General features: G+C 44.3%; 1 protein-coding gene across 1 annotated transcript in view; it reads right to left on the reverse strand.

The window, feature by feature from the left end:
- The window catches only part of Fam171a1 (family with sequence similarity 171 member A1), a 126,284-nt gene that overhangs the window by 22,269 nt on the left and 76,016 nt on the right, over positions 1-27,999 (reverse strand). Inside the window, exons 3-5 of the mRNA XM_036187760.1 lie at positions 26,678-26,770; positions 15,044-15,202; positions 9,974-10,150 (exon numbers count right to left, since the gene is read on the reverse strand). Coding sequence (XP_036043653.1) covers positions 9,974-10,150; positions 15,044-15,202; positions 26,678-26,770 — 429 coding nt within the window. The remainder of the gene's footprint in view (positions 1-9,973; positions 10,151-15,043; positions 15,203-26,677; positions 26,771-27,999) is intronic.

Raw genomic sequence — 27,999 nt, forward strand, 5'->3', positions numbered from 1 at the left:
GAAGGAGGAAGCAAAGGAGGGAGAAGAGGAGGAAGGGGAAAGGAGGAGGAGAGGAGAGAGAGAGAGGAGGAAGAGGAGAAGGGAAAAATGAGGGAGAGGAGAGAGGAGACGTGCAGGGGATGTTGGGGATGATGGGGAGGAGCAGAGTGAAGGAGAAGGTGAGTGAGGGACAGATGTGAAGGTTTCCCTCAGTGCCTGGCCCTGCTGTAATTTCTCTCCATTCACATTTCTATGACGTAGGGACTCTGGCTACTATACTCCTTTCACAGATGTAAAGTTGGAGGTCCACAAAGGCTAAGTAACCGGCTCTAGCTCATATGCTGTGAGAGTGGGCGTTCAAGTTCAACTTGTTGTGATCCCTGGTCTGTGGCTCCCTGTTTTCTTTGTAATGCTAGAACTGTACATAACCTGTGTAAACCTACCAAAGACACCTTCAAGTTTGTAATTATTCTTTCACATGAAAGGAAGTGGGTGTAATGTGTGTTAAAAATATCTGGAAGCTTGAGACAGTTCAGTGTTTAAGAGCACTGGCTATTCTTGCAGAGGACCCGGGTTCAGTTCCCAGCACCCATGCTGGTTGGCTTACAAACACCTGTTACTCCCGTTGCAATGGTCTGACACTTGCTTCCAGCCTTCACCAACACCTACCTGCACATAAACGGTGCACACACACACACACACACACACACACACAACACACACACACCTGGGGAGCTGGGTGTGTAGCTGAGTTGGTAGAGAACTTGCTTTGCATCCACAAAGCCCTGATTCAATCCTCAGCATAAACTGGATGTGGTAATGTATCCCTGAAACCCCAGCACTCAGGAGGTGGAGGCAGGAGAGTCTGAAGTTCAAGGTCATCCTAATCTACATAGCAAGTTTGAGGCCAGTCTGGGATATATGAGATTGTCTCAAACAACAACAACTCTAGAATTACTTACGGTGCATTAATGTCCTAGTTATTTTTCACTTAGGTTTATAGTAAAATAAACATCAAATTTCTGTTTAAAACCAAGTCCTGCTGTGGATGACTGATTGAGAAATAAAACTGCTGATTGGCCAGTAGCCAGGCAGGAAGTATAGGCGGGACAAGCAGAATTCTGGGAAGTGAAAGGCAGAGTCAGGAGACACTGCCAGCCACTGCCATGAAAAGCAAGATGTAAGGTACCGGTAAGCCACAAGCCACATGGCAACTTACAGATGAATAGAAATGGGTTAATTTAAGATATAAGAACAGTTAGCAAGAAGCCTGCCACAGCCATACAGTTTATAAGAAATGTAAGTGTCTGTGTGTTTACTTGGTTGGGTCTGCACGGCTGCGGGACTGGTGGGTGAGAGATTTGTCCTGACCATGGGCCAGGCAGGACCAGGACAACTCTAGCTACACAGGCCACACAGTAGCACACGGGAAGGCCTAGATGCTTCCTGGTGTTAGAAAAGCCGGCAGAAGGATATGCAGTTGCCACACATACCCCACCAACCCCATCAATGACTCGGGGTTAACTGTCAAAGAATTTCGGGGTTTCTCTGAGAAAGACTCACTTGTAAACTATCCAACCACAAAATCAGACAATACTCATTTGTCAGGCTTGCTAAAAATGGTTTTGGTTAAATCCAAGCCTGGTAAATGCTAGTTCTACACAAAGTGATACTTTAAGAAAACCAACACCCTAAGAATAGAGTTTTAAAACAAAAGTGCCCCAAACCACAGCTACCCAAGAACTAATTTTCTGAAAATTATCTTTCCAAGGAGGCCACCAACACAAAAGCCTTAACAATGCTTGCAAATGCATGGATATTACAAGGCTGTTTGCTGAGTTGCTAGGCAACGCTGGAAAACAATTGTCCCTCTTCTTAGATTAGCCCACAGAGCAGCACAAGTATTACTAAGTCTAATTCCCATCCTTAGGGGCAGAACTTTGCAATGGAGTGCTAACAGATCCACAGCAAGAAACCCTACCCCACCCCTCATCTTAGTCTCCAAAAGCAAATCGGCTTGGACAGTCTGTAGCCCTGCCCCAGGACCTTTGTCAAGACCAGGTTTTCACTGGGTGCTAAGCATTTACCCCAGTGTCACCCCAGCTCCACCAGTTCTCTTTGCCGACAAACTATCCCCTCCCCTCCTACAAATCTCATCAAAACCCAATTCCCTCTCAGGCTGATCTTCATACCTCGGAAATGAGCCCTTTCTCTAGCATGCACAAAATCCTACTTTCAGTTCCCCAGCACTCTATAAACCAGGTGTGTACCTAAAACCCCATCTCTTGGAGGCAGAGGCATGAAGGTCACAAGTTCAAGGTCATTCTTGCTCCACAGTGAGGATGTTTCTTTGTTTTTCCATTGTAATCTTCCCTGGGAAATGATCTTTTTGTCTTTCTTAGGGATATACTGACATCACTCTTTTTTTTTGTTTTTTTGTTTTTAGAGACACCTTTTTTTGCACCTTTTCTGGGACTCACTTGGTAGCCCAGGCTGGCCTTGAACTCACAGAGATCCGCCTGGCTCTGCCTCCCGAGTGATGAGTTTAAAGGTGTGCGACACCACCGCCCCTGACATCACTCTTAGGTAAGCCAATCCCTTCCTTTATTTAATACCCTTAACTGTTACATCTGTTATTCTGGGGGGTGGGGGGGGGGGAAGATAGTACATATAGTTCTAAAGGTAACCACACAGAAAAACATGTATTTAAATTGTTAGACAAATTAACAGTTTAGCACAGAGCATCAGTCAAACCACAACATACCACTCTGAGATCCTCCATCTAGACACACAGTTTAATGTTTACATGATTTTAAATATCTGTATATCTTATCTATTTCTTCACGCCAGAGTTCTGGGTTAGCGTTGAAAACATGTTTAAACAAGTCCTTGGCAGTCTCTAACTTATTCTTGGTGACCTAGATGATCTTTGATCACACTCAAGGTCAGAGAGGCATATAAAAATGATTTTGACTTCATTTTTTAAAGAACAGTTTTAGGTTCGCATCAAATTTGAAAGAATAGTGCAGATATTTCTCACTCTCCTCTGCACACCCCCTACCTGATCTCCCCAACTAACACCCCTACAATATGCTTTCTACATCAATGGACCTACACTGACAAACAAATGAAATGGATTTGCATTTAAATAAACTCCACCTCCAGGGGCAAGCTGGCCATGACTTACCTAAAAGACTATGGAGACCAGCATAGTGTCAGCAGCCATGTCCCAGCGGAGGGGGAGGCAGATCCACTCCACAGGCCAATTATGACTGAGCACCTGCTATAGATGCGCCAGACGTGGTAAGACGCTGGTTCAGCAGCCATCATTTCTGTAGCAACCCACACATACTCTCTGCCTGCTGTGTTTGGGAAGGCAGTTAAAACTGGATTTCACAACATAGCTCCACTCAGGGTAGGCTTTTCTTTCAGTCATCTCACGGGAATAAGAGGATTCAAATAAATCAAGTGAAATCCAAAATCTAAAACATTATTGGTGTTTTGATTACTCAGGATCAGTCACTTTCAATTCAAACTGCTGACCTGGTTTGCTTATTCATAAATGATCATTCCCTAGGGCAACAAGTCATACAACCCCATACTCCAGAAAGCCATCTGCTGCCCTAGTTAAACACGGGGAAAGGATAAATGTCCATAATAAGGAGTGGACATAGTTGGCCCTTCCTGTCCAGAAAGCCCCAGATAACACACATTTGCCACGACCGACTTTCTTCCCCAGGCGTGGGCAGAAAACCTGCTTATATTAAAGAACAAACTGGCTCTTGCACACAACTAACAAAGTGTGGACACTGCTCACTTGACCAGGTGCCAACTCCATGGGCCGTAGGACACAGCATGATGAGAAGATCTGAGGTTAGAGAACCCTGTTAATGCCTCAAAAGGTAAGACCTCTATCTGCCAGGCAGAGTCTCCTTTGCTGTGTAAAGCGAGTGGCATTCCAGCACAACACACAGAGAACATACATGTAAATGTTTTCAATGTAGAACATGCATGTTGTGTTTCTTCAAACAAGTCCTTTGAGGGTATATATATGTGGTGATGAGCCAAATGACAGGGCTGTAAAGAGGTCAATAAAGTCGTCTTCTGACAACAGAGATTGAAATATAAAGATGCTAATTTCTGTACTGGGAAATTCTTTGCTCCAAAAGCAGGAAAAAAAAAAAAAAAAAGTAAAGACAACTGTGGCCATTAAAAACAGGCTTCTGGGAGTTGGAGAGATGGCTTAGTGGTTACGAGCACTGGCTACTTTTCCAGAGGACCCAGGTTTGGTTCCTCACACACATGGTTGCTTACGGCAGCCTGTACTCTAGCTGTCTTCTGGTCCCCACAGGCACCCCCACCCTCATACCTGGCATCCCCGTACCATTTAAAAATAATAAAATGCATCTCTAAAAATACCTTTTTAAAGGCAACTATAACTAAATGGCCACATCAAATATCGTCCCCTCTAATGGTGGGAGCAAGAGACCTCTGAGTCTCTCCTATGAGCACTTTCGCAGTTACCCATTTGGATACAAGATCTGAGTCAGAGTCAAACATGAAGTCACTGGATCAGTACTAAAAATGCGGCTTTATCTTCCACACAGAAGCCACACTGAGAGAGAGGTGGAAGACCGGGAAGTTCCACCCTACAGTGAGGGCCTGCCACCCAGACCAGCTGTCACTCCAGGAAACGCAGGGCATCTGCTTAGGTGACAGGAAACAAGGTGTCAGCTGAGTCAGCACCCAGTCCCCTTCTGCAGAGAGAAGACACTCCGCATGTAACAGTACGTCAACAGAGCTTCCTCAGCTAAGGGGTTAAGTCAGGAGTCACATGGCTGTTCAGTAAAAGGCTTGGACAGTAAATCCTTTTCGTTTGTAGGACGTGAGTTGGTGTTGCAGTGACAATACTCACTGGGTGTCACAGGATGGAAACACAGGCAATTCACCAACAAATGGACATGGCTGTGCTCCAATAAAACTTTATTTAGGTGTGTGTGTGTGTGTGTGTGTGTGTGTGTGTGTGTGTGTGTGTGTGTGTTTATGCATTTTATATGCTCTTCACGTGTTCTAAGATCTTTAATGTCTCCATTTTAATCAACTATAACTGGTGGATAAAAGCTGTATAAACTTATTGTTTTGGTGTGTGTGTCAAAATAAACAATGTGCAGTCACCTCACAGGTATCATTTTCTTGATGACAACAGGACACGTTCTCTCAGCAAAATTTAAGAACACAGCATTGTCAACCATGTTGGCACTGCTGTAGAGTTTATTTCTAGAACCTTGTTATTGTGCAGGAGGGAACTTTGTGCTCATTAGCCTCATCTTCCCATTCTCCCTTTCTCCTCCATTTTCTAATTCTTTCTTCAATCTTTAAAAAATATAAAAATCATGCTTGGCTTCCAGGCTCTAGCTAAGGGACCCTGATTCAAGTGAGAACTTCTTAATGGAGTCATAACTTGCTATTTCTGGCTATTTAACAATTTGGAATTGGCAATTATTTTAATTCACCCCCAAAGTAAATAATTTAAAGAATTAAACGATTTCAAGTGAGTATTCCAGCCACAAATAATAACTAATAGTAAGTTATGGGATAAGCTTAAAAGAGCCTGCTGCATTTTCTTCCTCCTGCACTGACGGGGCAGGCTCTGGAACTTCTTATTTAACTGAAACATTTTAATAGGAAAAGGACATTATTGATTCACTATGACAGTGAAGCAGCTTATGAAATAGACAGGCTTCAGTTGAGCTGAGGAAGTGGAAGAACATATGTTTTCTTTGGGATGTCCATTATATTTGAAAGTTCTCTAAAAACACATTAATTAATTGTATTATTTTTGAGTGATGATACAGATGTTGGCTTCGCTCTGTGCACAGAACAAATTCCTAACTAATAGGAATTTGCCTGTCAGGTCTTCTGTGGGAGATGTTAAGTTAAAAGGCCATTTAATGGAAACAGGTCAAGCATACAATGAAGAGCCCAATGTAAAAAGGATCAACGCATGAGGATTACCACAGGTTTACCACAATGTGCCTTCGCTTTTTACTGATTTCTATATTGCATTGGTTTTCTGTTGCTGCTGTAACAAGTTTCCACAAATATAAAGAGTTTAATATCTCCCAGATTTATTATCGTATTTCTGAAGGTCAGAAAGCAAAACCAGCTCCTCTGTGCTGAAGCCAAGGTGTGTGCAGGGCGAGTTTGAAGGGAAACTTCCTGGCCTCTTCTTTTCAGCTTCCAATGTGTACCTGTACTCCTTGGATTATGGCTCCATTCTCCATTTTTAAAGCATGCTACCCCAACTCCTGCTTGCTGGTCATACTACAAATTCCTCTAACTCTGACCCCGTCTCCTCTCTCTTCTGAGGCCTCTTGTGACTACAAAGGGTCCGTCTGGATAATCTAGGTTCACCTCTCCACCTAAAGATCCTTAATCACATCTTCAACATAATATGGCATTCATAGGGCTCCAGAATCAGGACATGGTATATTTGGGGAGACATTTTATAGCCTATGACATAGAAAGATTATTTAAATAAAAATTCATTGTTAGCTATATGCAGAATACACTGATGAGAGCAAGCATGCTCTTTAATATACTCAGGCTGTCATGGCACATGTGATATACAACAAATTCTAGAGAGAGCTTCATATCATAGCATTAGGAATGTAGATTTTAACATCCCAGCCCTATTTACTCATATTCAAATATATTCATTTGAAGAATAAGGAATCAGGAAGGAGGAAATAATAATAGTAAGGGCATAAGCTCCAGGATTTGTGGGGGGGGGGCGTGGAATTCAATGTCAATGTTAATGTAACTATTCTCCTAATCTCTCTCTCTCTCTCTCTCTCTCTCTCTCTCTCTCTCTCTCTCTCTCACACACACACACACACACACACACACACACACACACACACGTATCCATCATCTTGTTTCCAAATGTTATATCTTATTCTTCTGACTTTTAAAAAAGAATTTATTCTTTTTTTAACTTTTAATTATGTGTATGTGTGACGTGCTTGTGGAGGCCAAAAGAGGATGTTGGGTCCTCTGGAGCTTTAGTTACAGGTGGTTGTGAGCTACCCTAATGGGTGCTGGGAACCCAACTTGGTTTCTCTGCAGAGAAGCCACCTCTTTAGCCCCTATTTTGATTTTTTTAAAATGTTGCAAATATCCTTATCTGATCATGGAGGACTTTAACCAGGAACTAGTCTTAATCACACAAAAGCGGGTAGGACACTGTAGGAACAGGTAATGGCCAAGCAGGTTCACAGTCACTGTTCCACACACAACTAGTACCATTGAGGCAAACACATGAGCAGAAGGGGTTCAGTGACACTGAGGCAGAGAGATTTCAGTTAGCTGTGCAAAGCTGTGACAAAGTATCTCAGATAAACACCTCAAAAGGGGGAAAGAGACGTTTTGGTTCACAGTTCATTAAGTTTTAGCTCATGGTCAGTTGGCTCTGTTGCTTCTCGGGTTTGGGGTAGCATGGCTCATCATGGTGAATTACACATGGCAGAGCAAAGCTGCTTACCTCACAGTGCCTGGGAATCAGGGAATAGAAGAGGCCAGGATCCTTCAAGGTCACGCCTAGTGACCTACTTCCTTCCCCTAGGCCCTGTCTCCTAAAAGTATGAGCCCCTCCAATTGCACCATCTACTGAGAACCAAGCTTTTAGCACATGACATTGGGAGAGCATTTGCGATAGGCACCAGAACAGCTTTGAGGGGTTTGCTTGTAAAGTGGCAAGGCCTGAGGGTCAGTAAGTCTGGGGAAGAGTCAGTATGTCTGGAGAATGACTGGGAAGGAGGGAGAAACAGACAGGGCCCAGCTCCAAAGAGACCTATTTGCCACGCTATGGACCAAGCTCCTTCCATGCTGTTCTGAGAAAGCACCACACAGGAGTGCAGTCTTTGGCTCTGAAGGTAACCTAAGCAGGACTACTGCAGGCCCAATGGAAGGAGGGGAAATGGGAGGCAGCCAGATGATGCAAGAACCTGATATGATGGTTTCCCAGCCCAGCCATAGGAAACCCAGAGAAGGACAAGAAGGTGAATCTGAGAAGTGCTGCTCTTTTTTTCTGTTGTTTTCAGACAAGGAGCTTGCTGTGTAGCTCAGGCTAGTCTCAAACTCACAGGACCCCTTTTGCTCCAGCTTCTGGATGCTGGGATTTCAGTATGTACTAGTAGTATATCTGGCAAGAAAGCCTGATTTGATGGACCACAAGCTATAAGATGAAATAACACTTTCCTGCCCAAGTTCCTTTTGTAATGGTGTTTTTATCACAGCAACAGAAACTAACGAAGAAACTTACTAAGAGATGTAGTATACATTAATACAGTATTACAATCCACCTAGTGATGTCAACTTTAATAAAGCCATTAAAACTGAAGCAGTCTCTCTCTCTTTCTCTCTCTCTCTCTCCCTCCCAATAAAGCTCTAGAAAGGAAAACACACAAACACACACATACACACACACACACACACACACACACACACACACACAAAACAACAACAACAAAAACTGAACCAGTTTTAAAAGTTACTATGGAGCCTATTAATTATTTGGGAAGTTACAAATCAAAAACTCCATGAAAGCCCAAAAGATACTTATTTTCAAGTGTAATTGCTAAAATTATGTTATGACTGATTCAAGGAGTTAAGTATTTAAAAAATATTGTTTGATATAAAAATTCTCATTAGCTAGGTGGTGGTAGTGCACACCTTTAATCCCAGCACCTGGGGAAGAGGCAGGCAGATCTCTGTGAGTTTGAGGCCAGCCTGGTCTACAGAGCTAGTTCCAGTACAGCTAAGGCTACACAGAGAAACTTTATCTCAAAAAACCCAAACCCAAACCCAAACCAAACCAAACCAAACCAAACCAAACCAAACCAAACCAAACGAACCGACCAACCAAACAAAACCTTTCACTAATCTTCATGTGCGGTTTAACAGTGTTATATTGATAGTTAAAAGCTGGTTACAAGCTCAACTTTCACAGGACTCTGAAAAGTAATCCCGGCTGTGCACAAACATTCAAACATTTAGCTACAAAGGTATTTACCACAGCCTTAGAATAGTCCACCCCCCACCCCTAATTGTAAGGGATTGATGAACTGAATTGTGTTGTATTAACAGAGTGGAAAACTGCATCATCCCAACCCAAACTGCAGAATAATGCTGCTGCTGTCTGCTGCAAAGCACAAGACAGATCAATTCTGAAACCATTTCCACTGACCTACCCGGTGGCCACTCCTAGGCTGGCTAGTTTCTATTGCAAGTACCTGAGAAACCGTCATCTTACTTTCTCTTATGTCACTGGCTCAGAGGAAAGCCAGCTGCCACATTGCAAACAGCCTTAAGCAGAAGACCACGTTGCAAAGAGCAGAAATCTCTGGCCAACAGCCGGCAGGGACTACAGTCAACCTGTGACTACAGCAGAGTCCTGAGCACGCTTTGCCAGGCCCAGTAGAATCTTGACTTACGCTCAACAGAGGTCTGGCTGACAGGCCCCCTGTAGCTTTGCTGGGGTCCTGAGCCTGAGCCACCGTCATGAACTTCAGAAACTGTGAGGCAGGAGATGCTTAGTGCTATCATAAACTGATAAATTTTAGGGTAACTTCTTATGCAGCAATTGATAACACACACACACACACACACATATGTGTACAGACAAATGACTAAGAGAATTACAAATAGATTAGCATTTTTCTCTAGGTTGTAGGATCATGGGGACTATTCCTTGTTTCAAACAATGTTGGCAAATATTTTTCCTTTATTTAGGAGACCAAAAAACAAAAACAAAAAACCCCCACACAACCAAGAGAGATCATAGAACCTTCAGAGAAACTAAAAGGGGAAGATTAGGAAAGCCAATTTTAGCTCTCACAACTAAAGATCCTCCTTAAAAAACAAAACAAAACAAAAAACCCCAGAAAAGACAAATATCAGACTCCAGAGGGGATGCTCAGGGACTCTTGCTTACCCAGCTTCTGGTCAAACCGCCATGCTGCGACATAAGCATTGTGCCTCAGACTGCTCTGCGTGGCCAAGGGCACAGTGACATAGATGGGGCCATCCACCAGCACCGGTGTTCCATTACTGCTGAGCAAGTGCACACTGACGGCTGTGACGGGGGTCAAGTCATACCGTGTACTGTTTCCTGGAAGGAAGAAGTTTGGATGTGGCAGTAGCTTCCTGGAGGGCACACACTAGTTCACGGCAGAGCTGAGGCCCCAGTCTGAGTCTGCCAGTTGTAACCAACTGTGTTTGCATTGCCTCTGCTCTCTGTTCCCTTCCTTTCTCTCTTCTCCCTTCCTTCTCTTTCCTCTTTCCCTCCTTCCTTCTTTCTTTCCTTCCTTTCTTCTTTTTTAAAGGCAAGGTCTCACCCTGTGGCCTGGAACTCACAATCACCATGCTTCAGCCTCTCCAGGGTTGAGAGTACAGCCGTAGTGGAAAGGACTTTCCTCTCACACAAGATACAGAGCTTGGGGAAGCTACAGAGAAAAGGTTCTCAAAATAAGCTCTGTGCAGCCAGGCGGCGGTGGCGCATGCCTTTAATCCCAGCACTCGGGAGGCAGAGCCAGGCGGATCTCTGTGAGTTCAAGGCCAGCCTTAGGCTACAGAGTGAGTTCCAGGAAAGGCGCAAAGCTTCACAGAGAAACCCTGTCTGGAAAAAACAAAACAAAACAAAAGCTCTGTGTATACCACAAGACATACATCTATAACATATATAATACACAAACCAGTAAAAAGTCAGCACCATAAAAACACATATTTTAGAGACCATGTTTTAAACAAAAGTTTTCATCAAGGATTGTTTCAAAATATTAACTGCTTCTCCCGGAAGTACACGATTGAAACTTAGCCATGAAATATGTATGTGTTGTTTTAGTTGCCATTGTTATTTTGGTCTGTTTAAAAGGAATTTGATATCTCAGTTATTCTCCATTAGAGACCTTTGATCCAAGCCAGTGCTTTAGTGAATGTCTATAGATAAATTAAGAGAACGCTTATGGGAGTGATCTTCATACACTTAATCCATTTTGGATTTTTCTTTAGTGAAATGCAACATCACACAAAATACATTCTGTCATAATTTTATATCTTTGCCTTAATAGGCTGGATTTCTTAGTGATAAAAATGTTAAGGTATTTTATAATACAGGATCTCTTATATAATACTATTTATGGTTTATTTACTGCTGCTTCTATTTACATTATGCTTTACTGGGAAGCAGAAAGACAGATTATAATATGTTTATGGAGAGCACACATAAGTATATACTTCCTATATAATAACCTACCTATCTGAGCTCATGCTAATCTCCAATCTGGACTAAGAATAAATATTCAAAGCAAATGTAGTGAACTTTACAGTTTCAACAATGATTTAGTGGCTAAGTCCTCCATGGAGTAATTTATAAACAACAATGACCACTGTACGCCCATGACGGCTAAGGCCTGTTAAAAGATTTCTTCCAGAGATTTAAGTTGAAATCACAAAGTCAAGGTCAGGAATCTTTTAGTTTAGAGACCATTTCATTTTGGGATAAGAAAACCAAAGATCAGAATTTACCACACTTCTCTCAAAAAAGCCCTGTGGACTGAGACACACACATATCCAGAGCTTAGAGTGACAGGACAGCAAAGCCAAGCCTGCCTCATACTGCTCATGTGAGAACCTTTCAACAAGATAGTATTTAAACCCCAGAGACATTAGGTAACTCACAGGATGCTGTATAAACATTGCAGACACAAGGTTTCCAACTAAGAAGTGCTGTTTCATTTTGTTCAGCCCCATGCAGTAGGACCGCAGAAATCACTTGCAAAGAGGTAGAAAGAAAGTTCTAGAAACAGCACCTCCGCTCTTCTTCCTCAGTGTCTTTACATTCTCTTTTCTCTTCATCTTGCATTTCCCTGATCTAGGGAGATGGGTTTCTGGAACCAGCTGCCCCTGCCAGTTACTCCACTCCTCTGAGGGCCGTTTCTCTGATCTTCACAACTAAGGATGGAGGGTAGGTGAGATGCCCTCTTGAGTGTATGGACAAAAATGTTCTCAGCTGTATGCATTCAGAAGTAAACACTGCAGAAATGAGCAGATTCGCTGCAAATAATATGCTTTATCTCCCTGTCCTTACCCACTACTTTTAAAGAGCTCCAGTTGAGGTGGGTATGGTGCTGTTCACCTGTACTTAGTACCTGGTACTCACACCTTGTAGGTTGAGCCAGGAATGCCAATACAAGGCCAGCCTGGGTCACACACTGGGACCCTGAAGAGAGGAGAAGAAAAAAGAAAGAGAATAGATGAAAGAAGAATGGAAGGGAGGAAGGGAGGGAGGGAAGAAAGAAAGAAAGAAGGCAAGAAGGGAGGAAGGGAGAGAGGGAGGAGCTGCTCTAAGACATGTGGGTCTCTCCTCTGCTTTCTGGAGGCTTTCCTCTCTCAGTGCTCCATGAAATGCCTGATCCTACTCTACACCACCCCATGTCTCTCCCTCTACCCTCCCACTTCCTTTATTCTGGAGTGACTCAGACTTAGAGGCCTAAATTATTTCTCTTACACATCTTTTGTTAGGAGAGGCACGAACCACTGGATGGTGTCCGTTTAGGCTTCTGATCAATGGGTTGCTTATAACAAGACAGGTTTTTTTTTTTTTTTTTTTTTTTTTTAACCAAACAAACCCTTAGGATTCTCTTTGTCCTCATGTTTTAGTACCAGGCTGAGGTCTGAAGTTCTTTGAAACTCAAAAGTTAGGTGCCACAATACTTCTGGTGAAGTCTATGCAAATATTAAAAAAATGGATCCTAATTCAAAACACTTCAGCATTCAGACATTTTGGATAAAAGATGAGGTCATCTTGCACCAACTTTTCTGGGTCAGCAAAATGCTATACTTTAGCCATTTTGCCCTCTGTATCTCCTGGAGTGGGTAGTGGAGGTCATTTCACTGAGCCCCATGGCAATGGTAAAGAGTTGTGTGTTTTCTCAGGGACTAGGAGAAGAGTGTGATCTAGAAGGCAGAGTATCTCTGGCATGTGTAGGAGAAGGTTAGTGACTAAGGGGCAAAAGAGAGCCTGATCCCACACTCACTGGGCTCCAGTTGCTCTCTCTGCTCCATGGAGCCCAGGCTCCTCCATCTCCCAGGGTACATGCAGATACACTATGGGGTGGCTCCCTTTCCTAGTGGGTCTCAGAAAAACTTTTATCTTTTTTCAGGCAACTGATCAATTACGTCACTGGAAAAGCAGTTTAATGTCACCTTCCAACTTTTTCTTCCCTCTGAAATAGACTTATTTTTAAAACAAAGCGTTTCTAAAAAGAAAAAAAAAAATCAATAGTCCTGTGCTTTTGTGTTCTTCTTCTGGGTTCCATAATTTATTCAGGCACTACTGCGAGAGGGAAGGAGCATGGAGTGGAGGCGGAGTGAGGCTGCTCCCCTTCGCTGTGTTTCTGACTAGGCTTCCTTCCGCTGGGAAAACTGAATGAAGCCTATGAGGACCTCAAACGAAAAGTCTCCAGGCTCCTGAATTGATATGGTTCTCCTCAAGAAAGTTTACCATAGATGACTACTACACATCTATTTGACGGCAAATCAGGTCATCAGTCCTCGATAATGAAAGGGAGAAACATTTCTCAAAATAAGAACCACAGATGGAGGAAAAGCAACACATCACCGAGTACCTTTCCTCCAACTAGAAATCTATTCACAAGCTGAAATGGATGAGATGTTTAAGGTTTATGCGCCTTTTTAGAATCACAAGTTCATGCAAAAATCTTGGAAAATTATGAAAGTTTTAATCAAAGCATCCCTGGGAAGTGCAATATACCTAGCAGTATTTAACACTAATGTCTGCTTTTCAATTTCATGCCAAGTCTAAAACACAAAGGGTGACGAAAAGACACAAGGAGAGAGAAAGGGAGGGAGAGAGAGAGGGAGGGAGGAAGGGAGAGAGGGAGGGAGGGAGAGAGACAGAGACACAGAGAGAGAGACACACACAGAGAGATACACACACACACACACACAGAGACAGAGACAGAGAGAGAGACAGAGAGACACAGAGAGAGAGAGACAGAGACAGAGACACAGAGAAATAGACAGAGAGACAGAGACAGAGATAGAAACAGAGTTTGATTGATTCAGAATTCCAAGACCTGGAACCTCTCCTGCAGCAGGTAGAGGCCTGAGGACCATGCTGTCACCCAAGAGGAGGAAGGCACAGCTTTGGTCTTTCTCTGATAAGGAATTATTGCTCTTCTTCTGGCTGGTGGCTTTTGGTTTCCCTGATCCTGTAAGGTCTGTGTCTTGTCAGAGCAGTGGTGCTGACAGAGCTCACTTAGTGATGATCAGCCAGAAGATCCAAATCAACTTCAAAGCCTGGCTCCTCTCTGGCAGGCTATGGAGAGCCTCCCCAGGGACCTTCCCAAATGCCCTTTGAAAGGAAAGGATGGTGAGCATCCAAAAGCAGAGAGGAAGACATGGGTGAAAGCTGATGGCCACAGACAGAACTGACGGACCATGTCCACACCTCAGTGATCCATCTGCAGTGGAGCATGGAATGCCACTTGCTCATCTCTAGATGTCACTGGAACCACCCCCTCCCCTCCCAGCTGGGGCACACAGCAGATGAGAGGGTGGGGCTGAGTGTCTCTTGCTGGAAAACTGGGTGAGACATTGTGGCACCAACAATACATTCAGGAGGTAAGTGGTGTAGGCAGAGATCAGCGGGGCAGAAACCCTCTATTTCTGATCTCATACTTTAACAAAAGTACAATTTCAATTGAGCTAAACTATTTAGTTCAACAAAGGAAAGCCCAGAGAAGGAGCTTCAGGCCCCTGGTAACTGCTGAAGGGCTCAAGGAAGCCAATTTACAGATGCCATTCTTCAGTGGTGCAGACTGGATGCCTCCTGAAGCTGATAAAAGGTAACAATATCAACCCAGAACCCGTGAGGTCAAGGCCCTGCTCCCTCTCCACTTAATGTGAGTACCTCTTGCCGTAGTCAAAACTCACAGAGAAAGAATAAGGCCCATCCCCAAAGAGAAGAGACTCAAATTACCTGTCCCGTTTCCATCCAATCCTCGCAAATAAGGGAAGCTGTCTACCTCTGATGGGGAGCTGGCGGCAGTGAGGTAGGCGGTGAGGTCACTGTAGCTGGTGTTCTCGGGCAACCTCAAGGCCCTTCTCTGGAAATGAACTCGAGGCTGTGGCTGGGCACCTGTAGGGATCAACCTCTGAGTTACCTCCCCAAGGGGGCAGTTTCCATTTCAGAAAATGCCAAGCCACAAAAGGCTTCTCTAGGGCTCCAACATTCCTCCCCCACCCCTGCTCCTTCCCACATGGTGTGCCATCCCTCATTCATCCAGGACACAGGGATGTGACAACATACTATTATGGGGCGAGACATAACAGCCCATTGTCACATTTGTTTGGACACAGGATGTTATTTAGGTTTTGAACAAAAAGCTTTTCCTCAAGTTCTATTTGCGACCAGTCTTTCCCACTGTGCGGCATTTGGCTATGGATAGGGTAACATTTTGGGAGAGTCTGAATAAATGAAGCAAGGAAATGGCAATGAATCTCTTTACATAAGCAATGCAAGAGATAAGCGTTGATACCACTACAAGACCATCTCCCAACTTCCTGGAGAAATCTGGTTGAATGCCATCGATCAAACTGAAGCTGGACAAGGGGCTGCAAATAAGAGTTCCCTTCACCCTTCCCTCCCTGACACACACACACACACACACACACACACACACACACACACACACACACACACACACAAACTGTTTTCTTCCTGAGGAAGCTGCCGTGTGACATGACATGGGCTCTGTTCCTCTGGAGTGCTTCCCACTTGACACAGATGATGTTTCAGATTTGGCAGTGATGCAAAGTGGTCCTCCTTCCCCCGACCCCATCCCTTTGTGTGACCACTGGAGTGGCCTGGTCAGCTGCCTTATGGTGTCACTTAGAGTTTACCTTTGTCCAGATGTTATTATGATGCCTATTTTTACCTACTATAATGGTGACAGTAACCAGACATGAAGGTGAGAAGTAATTTTGTACAAACCTGGCAAAGATGTCCTAAAAATTAAAACGATGTGTCCCCAGCTTGGGTTGACTTCATTCTGCTGCACTCAGCTGAGGGTGCTTCTATCCCTCCTCACAATGCACAGAGGAGAGAATACCACCCTCACTCAGAGATGAGGCTCCCTTCGAACTTCTAGGATGGGAAGTGTGGCAGCCTTCCTAGAAATGTTCTGTGATAAGGGGGTTTCAGAGCTCAGAGAACTGACAAATTAAGGCTGTGGAAGCCTGAAGGAATTACAGCCATGATCTGGGCCAGGGCTCTCTGGGCTACTCTTGTCTGTATATGGCTAAAATGGTAGAACATGCTTCTACCTGCTCCAACCCACTAACCAACTATCCTCCCCAAAGGCTGGTAAAACACAGGCTCCGTCCTAAAGCCAAGGGAGCCAGGGCCCAAAGTCACTGCTCCCTCCCTTTGGTCACCTGTTCCACATATCTGTCAGTCTAATGCCAGGCTACCCATGCCCTGTCTTCATTTCTAAAACAAAGTGCCAGCCTCCATGGATCCCCTTACACCATCATGTCTTAATTCAGTCTTCTGAACTCTGCTGTCTCCTGGATCTGCACTCTATCCCTCAGCAAATCTACTGGTTCTGTGGGCCCCAATGGGAGCTGTCCGCTCTCACCCCTTTACCCACTTGGCTGCACAGGCTGCCTGCCTCTTTTGTTCTCCATTTCCGCCGAGCTCTCTGAGGTGAAGAGTCAACATCTCCCTTTTCATCTCTTCATCTTGACTCCACAGGATTATTTTTTCCACTAATGGCTGACGCAGCTGCTGATGTTGTTCAGCTAATATGTCACCATGTAGGTCCCTAGGTTGCACAATCAGGAAGAGCAAAGAACCCAGCTAATATGAAAGAGAGCATGGCATATCTAAACATGACTGGGCCAAGAGGGAGGTGGCATTCATGAGCGTAAAGGGAGAAGGTGGAATCCCAGCCAGGCATCCACAAACAGAGTCATCCAGGTCCCTGCATGACTTTGATGAGATGGGAAAGTTGAGATTTGGGTGCAGGCTCCTCTGACAGAGAGGAGTGGAAAATCACACAGCAAGAGGGAGGCTGCTAAAAGGCAGGTGGAGATTCACACTGGACCCGAGACACACATCCAACAAGGACTTAGGGAACTGCAGTAGGAACCACAGAACCACAAACCAAAGCTCAGGGGCTTTGGTGCCTCACTAAAAGTCATTCTCTCATCCCTTCCATCTGAGAGGGGCATGTGGACTGCCTCCACTTTGATGGGAGATTCTCTTTGCACCTCTTCTTCTGCCCCACTTCCCCACGCTCGCCTCTTCCTTTCTTTGTATAGGAGAATCTGGGATGTCACCAGACAACCAGGGCCATCTGTGGTAGCTGGAAGGTAGGCACACATAGGATTATGGTGGGGCAGGCTTGTAAGAACAGGAAGTGGTGGGTCCAGCTGAACTGACACCTGCTATGACTGGCAAGACACAGATGCCATCTGCTGAGAGTCCCACACACCCTCAAGTACAGGCAAAACCTATGATTGGTGAAATGGCCCAGAAGATATCCGAGGAATCTAAGGGTATATATAGGCTACACCAGGCCACAGGGTAAACAAGGCCTAAATGGGCATGTGTGGGGCTGGAGGAAGACGCTGTATTCTTTAACCCATCTTTCTTTAGAGTAGCTAAATCTTCATGTGATTGTCTGGGAGCAGGAAGGGAGCAGACCAGCCTGCCTGTCATCACTGGTTGCCTCTCAATCCATCAGCAGCTGCTTGGAACTTCCTCTCTTCTCCTCAGATGTAGGGCCCCATCCTCTTTTCAAATGCTTACATCCTGACTTACCAAAAAACAGCAGATCGTCTACTTTTTCTTTCTGAACTTCTATTTTTTCCCTCTTCTCTTCTTTTCATCCAAGGTCAAGCCAAGCCCCTCTCCTAAATTCTGCTTTCTTGTTTATGCCATGATGAACCTTTACCAACTGTTCCTGCCTTTGTCAACAATCTCTTTGTCCATTGGTGATTCCTCCTTCAGCAATAAACATGCTCACGTCTTCCCTATCCAAAGAACAAGTCATAATCAAACATGACTTTCACTCTGCTCTCTCCATATATGAATGCCTGTCTTCTTCCCTTCAGCCTTCAGTGACATGGCTTTCACCCACAGCACATGATGGCAAGGTCTACTGTATAATCTGCAAACCCCATGACCACTTCTCAGCCTTCATCCCCTGACCTCTTTACAATGGGCCACAGTGTTCATCAGCCTCACCCACGAGTCCCCTCTTTCTTGGTATTCATACTTGGCCTCTGATTCTCCCCAGACTTCGCAAATCCCCACTTGCAAGTTCTCATGAAAATCCTTTCTTTCTTCTCCTGGCTCTAGACGAAACAGCCCCCAAAGGGCTGCTATCCATCAACTCTGCTGGATAATGATTCTCCTAAGTGATTTCCCTTTACAGCCACAGTCCTTTCTGGTCCTGGGATCTTGCCTAAGTCCTGCACTTGCATTTTCCTCTGTCTTCTAGATCGATCTGGATTTGCAGGATCAGCATCTACCATCTTTCATTTAATGAAGTGATGTTCTCTCCAGCACCCAGTTTTGATCCAACTCAACATCATTTTCCCTTCCTAACATCTTACACAGTCACGCAAGTGCCAAGACTGGCTACTCTCCCTCTGTTAACATTTCCTCCCTTTTTTCTCCAGACTGCTAGACGTATGCACCATCATTGCCTCACCCATCTCCCAACCAGCCCTCTGCCTCAGTCTTAACCTCCTTTTCCACTTCACCCAGGGACACACTGACTGCTCAGAGGTGCTTTACCTACTCAGAAGACACCAGTCTTCACCACTGAGCAAATGCATGATGACAAAACATTAAAAATAAGTCGATCAAGAGAGACTCAAACTATTGCATCATCTCTTATAATGGAGAGGCACAAGTCAGTGCTGTAGAGCTTATAAAAAATAACCAGATTGGGAAGAAGGAATTCCACCCTGCCCTCCTGGGTGAAGAAATTAAATCCCAAAGAGGTTAAGTAACTTGGCCAATGTCAGTGTGCTTGGAAAATGTAGAAAACTTTGCATTTGGCATTCCTTCCTATCATAATGTCTAGCTCAAAATAGATGTTCTATTTATGACCAACCCGCCTCTATCATTTGGCTAAACAGGACCATGGGGCTGACTGTTTCTATGCATGTGGTCATGCTCGTCCCATGTCCAAAACTCCTTCTTGTCTCTGTTTACATACTTTATGTATCATTCAGATGCATCTCAAAGTCCACCTCTTCTGCATAGCTTCTCTCAAGCCCATCTCAAGCTCAACGGTCTGTGTTTCTCTTAAGGTCTTGAACTCACTGTTCCTTGTATAACATTTATGTGAATGTTTATACTTCTTCTTAATCAGAGGCACAATGAGAAAAAAGAGCACCCAGTATATATCTGCTACTCAGTAATACCACTGAATGTGGTGAATCATACCCAGCAGCTTGCTATGTTTCAGCCATGCTGTGACTTAATTGAAACAGGATTAGGACCATTAATACCTTGGGTTCAGAAAATTCTTTGTTGGGAGTTGTCCTGTACATATTAATATATGGACTAGCATCCTTGATTTCTATTCATCAAATGCCAGTTGCAGTCCCCAAGATGTGACAATCATAATGGCCTCAGACACTACTAAATGCCCCAGGGTATATGGAATCACTACAGTGGAGAACTTTTTACCCTATATTCTATGAATCTTCATAACATAAGCAATTCATAGGAAGAGTCCCATGTTTAGTGGACACATGCTATATAAACAAGAAAAGGACAAAACCCTTATATTCCTGGAACTCAAGAACAAGGGAGGCAGAGAACAAAATGGCTTCATTATCATAATGTCATACATCCCAAAATAAGAGGGAGAAGACAGAAATACAAGGTCAACTTTAATAATGAGTGACTGACTGTTCAGGAAGGAAGTTTCCTAGGTGGTCCCTGTCTGGGGGGCTGGAAGGGGCAGATGAGATCAGACAACAAATGGGAAAATGCAGCGATGCAGATATCACACATGGGAAAGTTGAGGAACTATATGTGAGCTAAGCATAGGCTCTTGTCTTGCAGATAGAGGAGACTTGTAAAGGGCATGGCGTCTCCAGCTCAACCTTGGACTTCAGTTGGTCTGCCCATGAAGAATGCCCAGGGGTGGCAAGAGTTTAAGGATGAGTCTGCTGTAAAAAGGTTCAAGTGAGAAATACAAATAAAGGCAGTGACACCAGGGGTCAACACAGAAGCAGGGGGCTAGAGTTGAAAACCACTTTTGGAATAGGAAGTAGGCAGAGAAGTACAACCCCAATGACAGAAACTGAGAAGAAATGAACACTGTGGCGGGCAGAGACGGGAGCTGGTTGAGAAATGGGAGCAAGACGGAAGAAACAGATGAGGTTGTGAAGCCTGGGAGAAGCCAGGCGGGAGAATGATTGGAGAGATGACCCCAAGTCTGGAAGTAAGCAAGAGCATTCTCAAGAACAGCATGAGGCAATGTTTAGGGGAGCTTGTGTGTGGCAAAGGGTAATTTTTCCAAACTTTGGGAGGGAAAAGAAACAAGGTTGCCATTTGAAGGAAAAATGAGTCATACAAAGGGTTTCTCTTTGAAGTTCAACATCTTGAGTAAGAGTGAGAGGTAAGAAAGGCTGAAAAGAACACTGATGGAGGAGTCTGCACATATGTGGAGGAAGGCTGGAGGGGGGCAACCAGATCCACTGGGAATGTGAAGGTACTCATGGCCAGGCAGAGAAGCAGTGGGAAGGAATGGTATCACCACATACAGGAAAAAGAACAAGAAGAAAATTGAAGAATTGAAGATATCATTCCCTGAGATCTTTACTTTTTCCCTCTGAAACAAGAAACGGGAGACTGCTAAAAGTAGTGTGTATGTGGGGTAGGAGAGGCTTCCAGCAGGTGTTCTGTGGAACAAAAGGCATTGTTCAGGGAATATGAAACTTCTGGGGGGCTGGGGGAGCTACAGGATGGGTCTCCAGTCTGGTCTCCATCATTTCTTAGTATCTTTAAAAAGTATGTGTTTGTGAATGTGATCATAGGCATGCATATGCCACACACTGTGTATGTGGAGGTCAGAGGACAACCTTGGGTGTCAGTGTGTGCACATGGAGGTCAGAGGACAACCTTGGGTGACTGTGTGCATGTGGAGAAGGTCAAAGGATAACCTTGGGTGTCAGTTTTTATCTTCAATCTTATTTATTTGAGACAGGTTCTTTCATTTGCTGCTACCAATGCCAGGCTGCCTGCCCCACAAGCTTCTGGAGAGCCCCCAGTTCATCTCCCACATCCCCAGTTGGAATGCTGGGACTACAAACATGTGTGTCACTTGAGTTCACACATGGGATCACAGACACATGCCAGTCTCTTATATGAGTTCTGGAGGTCCCAACTCAAGCCATCAGGTGTGTGTGGCAAGTTAGCTCAACTCATTGAGCTAACTCCCCAGACCCTTCATATCTCAGCATCTTGGGATTCCATTCTGGCTTGTCCCCTAAACCTATCCCCAGATTTCAACTAACTGGCTCTTGCTCTTGAAGAAAACAATCGACAAATGTTCTCTCTTTTCATCCTTTTATCAGTCTTGATGACAAGTCTGAAAGAAATTTGCCAGCATTTTACAAGTAACACATTTTCAGACACAGCCTCGTCTCAGGGAAATTCCCCTGGCTGGCCAGTCACTCAGTGGGTCCGGCCCTCTCACTGTTGTAAGATTTCTTCACGAAGCCACAGCAACACTAATGGCAGGATTACTTGCCTCACTTTTAAAATGCAAGGGCTGTTGACTGCTCATGACAGCCTTATTAGAAGCATGTATTGACTGTGTAGCTTATGTTCGCAGGCACACTCATTACTCTGCCTACTCCAATGAGAATTACTCTATCAGTGTACAGGGTTAGAATTTACATAAATGCCATCTAGTCTCTCTCTACAGAGAGGACAAGTGGATACTATTTTTTATTTTTACAGAAAAGCTCTCATTAATGCATTTTATTTGGATGTAATTATGTTAAACCTTCAGCTGAAGTTTCCTGCACATGTCAGGGACCAATGGCCTTCCCCACTCCCTTTATCCCTGGTATCCATCTCTCCTAGTGGCCTGTATTCTTTGTGAGCTTTTCCTTTAGTGTCACCTAAAACAATGCAGCATCATGTGACCTTGCACATAGTTGGTGGTGTGAAGTTTCCTAGGTGACCATCATCAAGCTTAGGGAACCTTTCCAGGATGGGCTGGCATACCATGCTATCTGAGCAACACGCTTATAGACAAGCAGCTTATAGTGCTCTATTGCTGAGCAGGCAAGAATTTAGACCCATTGAAAAATGACACATGCAACAAAATGTGACCAGCCAGAGGCTAAAAAACTTTATGTATCATTCATATTTTCAGTATCACACTGATTTTGCAGAATGGAACTGATTTAGCAAATGATGGCAAAGATTCCCATTTACTCATCTATATACTGCCTTCCTTCCGGTAAGGAAAACGCTTTGAATCAAATAAAATGACCCATTGTTATTACTGCCCTGCCTCAATTCTATTGAGATAAGAAATAGTATAACTAAACCTTTTAAGCTCACGAAGTGGGATAAGTTTTAAAATTAACCAAATATCTGTAATGGCAGTCTCATGCCCATGAGACTACAGAAAGGAAGAAATTGTTCTTAGATGGCTTCTGACTAGCCGCAGGACTCAGGGGTGTACATATACTGATCTGTTAATTATAACAAAGATAACTGAACGTATTTCAGTTCTCCCTCCCCCCTCGGGTGTGTGTGTGTGTGTGTGTGTGTGTGTGTGTGTGTGTGTGTATCTGTATGGTTAACTGCACTCCCTTAGGCCCAATTCACTTGAACAGAGAAAAGAAACCAACCATGGGGAAATTGTCTACATAGGAAGCACAAAGAGCAGATGGATTTTGATTATCTATTTCTGTTTACTTGATTACTCAATGGCTCATTGGGCACCTGTCAAGAAGCAGGCACAGGGCCTGTGTTTGAAGAAACTAAGACAACGAGACAACAACTCAGATGATGAAGAAAAGTACATAGTACAGTTAAATGTTGTGTGCACAGCGGTCTGTAGCTTGTGGCACTATTTTGAGGGGTTGGGGACCCTTTATGAGGTTGGGTCTACCTGCAGGAAGTGGGCTCCTGGGTTGGGACTTTAGAGTTAGACCCAATATGCTCTTCAGGCCTACGTGCTCTGATTCCTAGTCTGCCAAAATGTAATAAGCAGAGGCACCAGGGGTTGGGCTCCAGCTGCCACATCTTCCCTACCATCATGGACTGTGTCCTCTTAAACTGTGAGCCAAACAAACCCTTCTTCCTTTGAGTTGTTTCTGTCAGGCATCTGTTGCGGCAAAAAAGAAAAGTAACTGAGTCAGAACATTATCAGACACGGTGGAAAAGGAGATGCCATTGAAAAGACTCAGGGCTCCCAGCTAGAGGGATGTTCACAGGATGAAAGAGGCAGTGAGGGAAAGAGGGACTTATTGCCATCGGAGGATGGCAGCCAGAGGACACTGGAGGTTCCGAGGCTGGTGCTGCCCAGGCTCGGCAGCTGTAGGGTGAGTAGGTGGAAGTGGGACTCATTTGCACATGCATACTTGTCCCTGCAGTCCGTGACTCCACTAGTGCCCCCCTCCCCCGCCCAGTGGACTCCCTTCTGACCTGCTACCAAATTTCTTCCTCCACTTCTGCTGCCTTCCTTGAACTAGCTCACAGGTTGCCTATCCAGAGTCCTGACCTAGCCTATATTTCATGACCATTCATTTGCAATTATTGCCTCTCTACGGCTTAGTGACATTGTGCTGGGTGCCCATTCCAGACCTAACAACCATGGCCAGGAGGGATGAGGTCATTTTATTCCAGGTCTTTACCAGCTGGGTTGGATGGCAAGGCAGGAAGTGTGACTCGCCTGGAGAATGTGGTTTGTGGGCTGGCCTTGCTGTCCAAGGAGAGTTTAAAGACAGTATGGAAGATGGGGTGGGATGGCCCAGATGAGAATGAGCAGAACAAACTAAGCTGGTCTGTTAACACAGTCCATGCGGATGAACACGTAGTAGGGAGATGGAGGCTCAACCACAGTGGCCTGTGAGATGGCTTAGTGAGGATGAGTGAGATGGCAACCTGGAGAGAAAGGACTAGAACTTGGCCCCACAAAGACTACATCAACAGTTCAGTGTATGACACATGGGAAAAGAGACAGTGAGGGCATGAAGTGTAGCTTCATGAGTGATGTCAACTCCAATGCAATGACTATAGAGCAGCATGCTGGCAGGAAGCACCTGCAGAGATCCACCAGGTCCTGGAAGCACAGATGGGCAACAACTGGGCAGCAGAAAAGATCACAAGTATGTGCAGGCGCAGGGACTGTGGAGTGACTCTGGCTGTAAAGCCAGGTTTCTGGTACCTGCTTTCTGACACAGGGGGGTCTAAGAAGGGGAGATGAAGGCCACACAGAATGTTACATCCAAGATGAGATGGCAGATAATCAGCTACCTCTGAGCCTGGAGACCACACAGGAGACCAAGCTCCTCTGGAAACAGGGTCTGGGAGCAATGAATATTTAGAAAACACTGAAACCCAGGGTCCTGTGTGGACTGGCCTAGAAGAGGGAGAGGGGGTCATGTGGGCCCAAAGAAGGCACCAGTCTCCCAAAGAGTGTCCAAGAGTCAAGACAGAAAATTAAGGCATGGAGTCAAGAAAACTAGGGAAGGTAGTTTTAAACTGGGGACCAACCTGTTACCTCTGTTGAACGTGGTGATATCAAGAGGATGAAGTGGTAACTCATGTCTTAGGGGCTGGGCAATATGGAGGCTGTAAACGACTCTGACTATAGCAAAGCTAATGGAAGATGGATTGTAAGAATAAGGGCCATGGAGAGGTCAGGGAAGACTTGGGGTCAGGGAAGACTTGGGCGTAGCACTGTTGTCTTATGAAAAAACAAAACAAATCAAAAACCAAGAACTTTACAGCTAAATGACACCAAAATCTGCACCTCTGTTTCTGTTTTCTCCCCCAAGCCTAAGTCATAAATGCTGCTAGACATTTCCATTTCGTTTCAAAATCAGCCTCTAAAATCAGAAGCTGTATACTAAACTTTTTGTATCTCCTTGCATCTCCCCACTAATGAAGGAATAATGAACATAGTTCATTCTCTTTTCTTTTCTTTCTTTCTTCTTTCTTTCCTTCCTTTCTTTCCTTCCTTTCTTTTTTCTTTCTTTTCCTTTTTGTTTTTTTGAGACAGGGTTTCTCTGTGCAGCTTTGATGCCTTTCCTGGAACTCACTCAGTAGCCCAGGCTAGCCTCGAACTCACAGAGATCTGCCCGTCTCTGGCTTCCAAGTGCTGGGATTAAAGGCGTGCTCTACCACAGCCCAGCCATACTTCATTTTCTAATGCTACATAAATCTCTGTGACAGAGAATGATGGGCATGGCGTGGTAACATTATTAAGTAATAAAATCCCTGTATATATGTGGGGTATCCCTTGAGGATACCAAAAATCTTGAGATGCTCCAGTCTCTCACAAATATGGCACAGTGCTTGCATAGTTCAGAGATATATGCTACAGACCCTTTAAACCACACCCAGTACACTGGAAGTGGTATGTAAGCAGCTGTTTTACTGTTCTGTGGGGGAGTAACAGTAATAATGATGTACATATGTTTGATTATAATACATTTTAAATAAAGGACTTATCTTTTATTTATGCATATGTGTGTCTGTGTGGATATATGCACCTGTGTGTATAGGTGCCCACGAGGCCAAAAGAGGGTGGGGTTGGATCTCTTGGAGCAAAAGTTACAGGCAGTTGTGAGCTGCCTGATGTGGGTGCTGGGAACTACACTCTGGCCCTCTGTACAACTGCTCTTAACTGCTGAGCCATATTTCCAGGCCACATATTTTTTTATATAAACCTGTAACACTAAATCTTAGGATAATGAGGGCCAAATGTAAGCACCACAACAAATAAATCTTATAGAACACTCAGCAGTGCCAGGAAATATGATGATTCTCTAGCCTGTGATGGAAGAAAGTGATCTCAGCATAGAAGGATATTTTGTGTGAGGCTTATTCCCAACTTGAATCCCATTATTGAGGAGAAGAGGGCAAGTGTCCAGAACCTTCCATACTAGCATATCTTAAGAGCCAAATGTGTTTGGGGTGAGGTGAGGGGTTCACACTGAATACAAAACACATTGAAAAATAGGAGGCAGGCAAGAAAAACCCATACCCACATACTCACAACCTTTGTGAGTGACTTCTAGGCAATACAGACCAGGACAGCGACCCAAATAAGATGAACAATCTTTTCTTAGGACAGACAGATGATGGGGAGCAGATCAGGGAGGCCCCTTCCTTTTCCCACCTAAACTTAAAGGATTGTTCTGGAAGAAGTAATTTTACAGCCAACTTACAATATGATTGAAATACAGATGCCTCACAGGGACAACAAACACCGTATCCCAGCTATGGATGAATTGACTGTTGCCACCACCCGATAAGAAGAAGGCTGCTCATGAAAGATTAGTGTTCCGCCCAAGCATTAGTACTGGTTTTCCTCTTCAATAGGAAACGTACCTTGGAATCCTGATACTATTTGGACAACATCTTCATAGACCATCAGAGTAGCAGAGCGTTCAGGAAGCAGCCCAAGGCTCAGTGAGGAAAACACTGCAAGAACAGCACAGACGTAAGGGAACTCGGACAGTCCAATCCAAAAGCTCACTCTAACTTTTGGGGGACTCTGCATTCTTCCTATTTTCTTATTTCAAACCAACTGACACTACTGGTTTTTCCAAAGGATGAGTGAAACACCTTCAAAATGCCAGTACTGTAATTCTCATGTAGTAACTGATGTCCTGTTATGGCCAACTTGAACAAAGATGGTGAGATTTTGGGGGTGCCAAGAAGGGACATGTTCAAATGTATGAACGAAAGTGTCGAGGTCAGAGGTCAAGTTTCAGTGTTGTTCCTCAGGGCTGTCCACCTTGATTTTTGGGACAGTCTTTCCTTGGGACTGGATTAGGCTAGACTGGTTGGCTTGCAAGCCCCAGGGATCTGCCTGTCTTGATATTCTCAATGCAAGGACTACAAGTGTGCACCATCATTCCTGGTTTTTTTTTTTAACATGAGTGCTGGGGAACAAATTCAGGTCTTGTTGACATGACTGAGTTATCTCCTCATTTCCTTTGTAAGATATTTTTAGTGAAGTAAGACCTCTTGACACTGGAGTGTTAAAATTATTATGTATAGAATATATGGGTATACACACACACATACATTAAGAAAGACTCTAAAGTATGTGATTGGGTTCATATATGCAGTATGTTCAAAGGCTGTTTCCCCCAACTTTGGAAGTAATAACATGACACAAATTATATTACTTTAGGATTATCACCCAAATATCTGGTCTTTCAACTCAGATTCACAAAGCCTACAGTAAGTTTCTGGGTAGATGTGTGTTGTGACTTGGCTGTGAAATGTGCTTGAACACTACATTCCCCAGCTGGTGGCGCTGTTTTGAAAAGTTGTGAAACTTAGGAGGTAGAGCCTTGCTACAGAAGTGTGTTGCTGGGGACAGGCCTTGAGCATTTCCTGTCTGTCTTCTGCTTTCTGGCTGTGGACACAATGTGATTAGTCCTCTCACACTACTGCCGCTATGCCTCTCTACCGTGACAGACTGCATTTCTTCTTAGACATGAGTCACGACAAATCCTTCCTTTTTGTCACATGCAATTTTACTTGTAGGGGGAAAAAAACCTGAAAATAATTCCACTGTAGACTAATATTTGCAGGCTCTTACTGACAGGTCAGATGTAGCTCTAAGTTCACTGATCTGGGTAATTTATCTAAGCCTGAAAACAACTCTAAGAAGGAGGTATTATTTAGTGCCTGCTCTT

The sequence above is a fragment of the Onychomys torridus genome, chromosome 5 (genome assembly GCF_903995425.1).
Source record: "Onychomys torridus chromosome 5, mOncTor1.1, whole genome shotgun sequence".
NCBI lineage: Eukaryota > Metazoa > Chordata > Mammalia > Rodentia > Cricetidae > Onychomys > Onychomys torridus.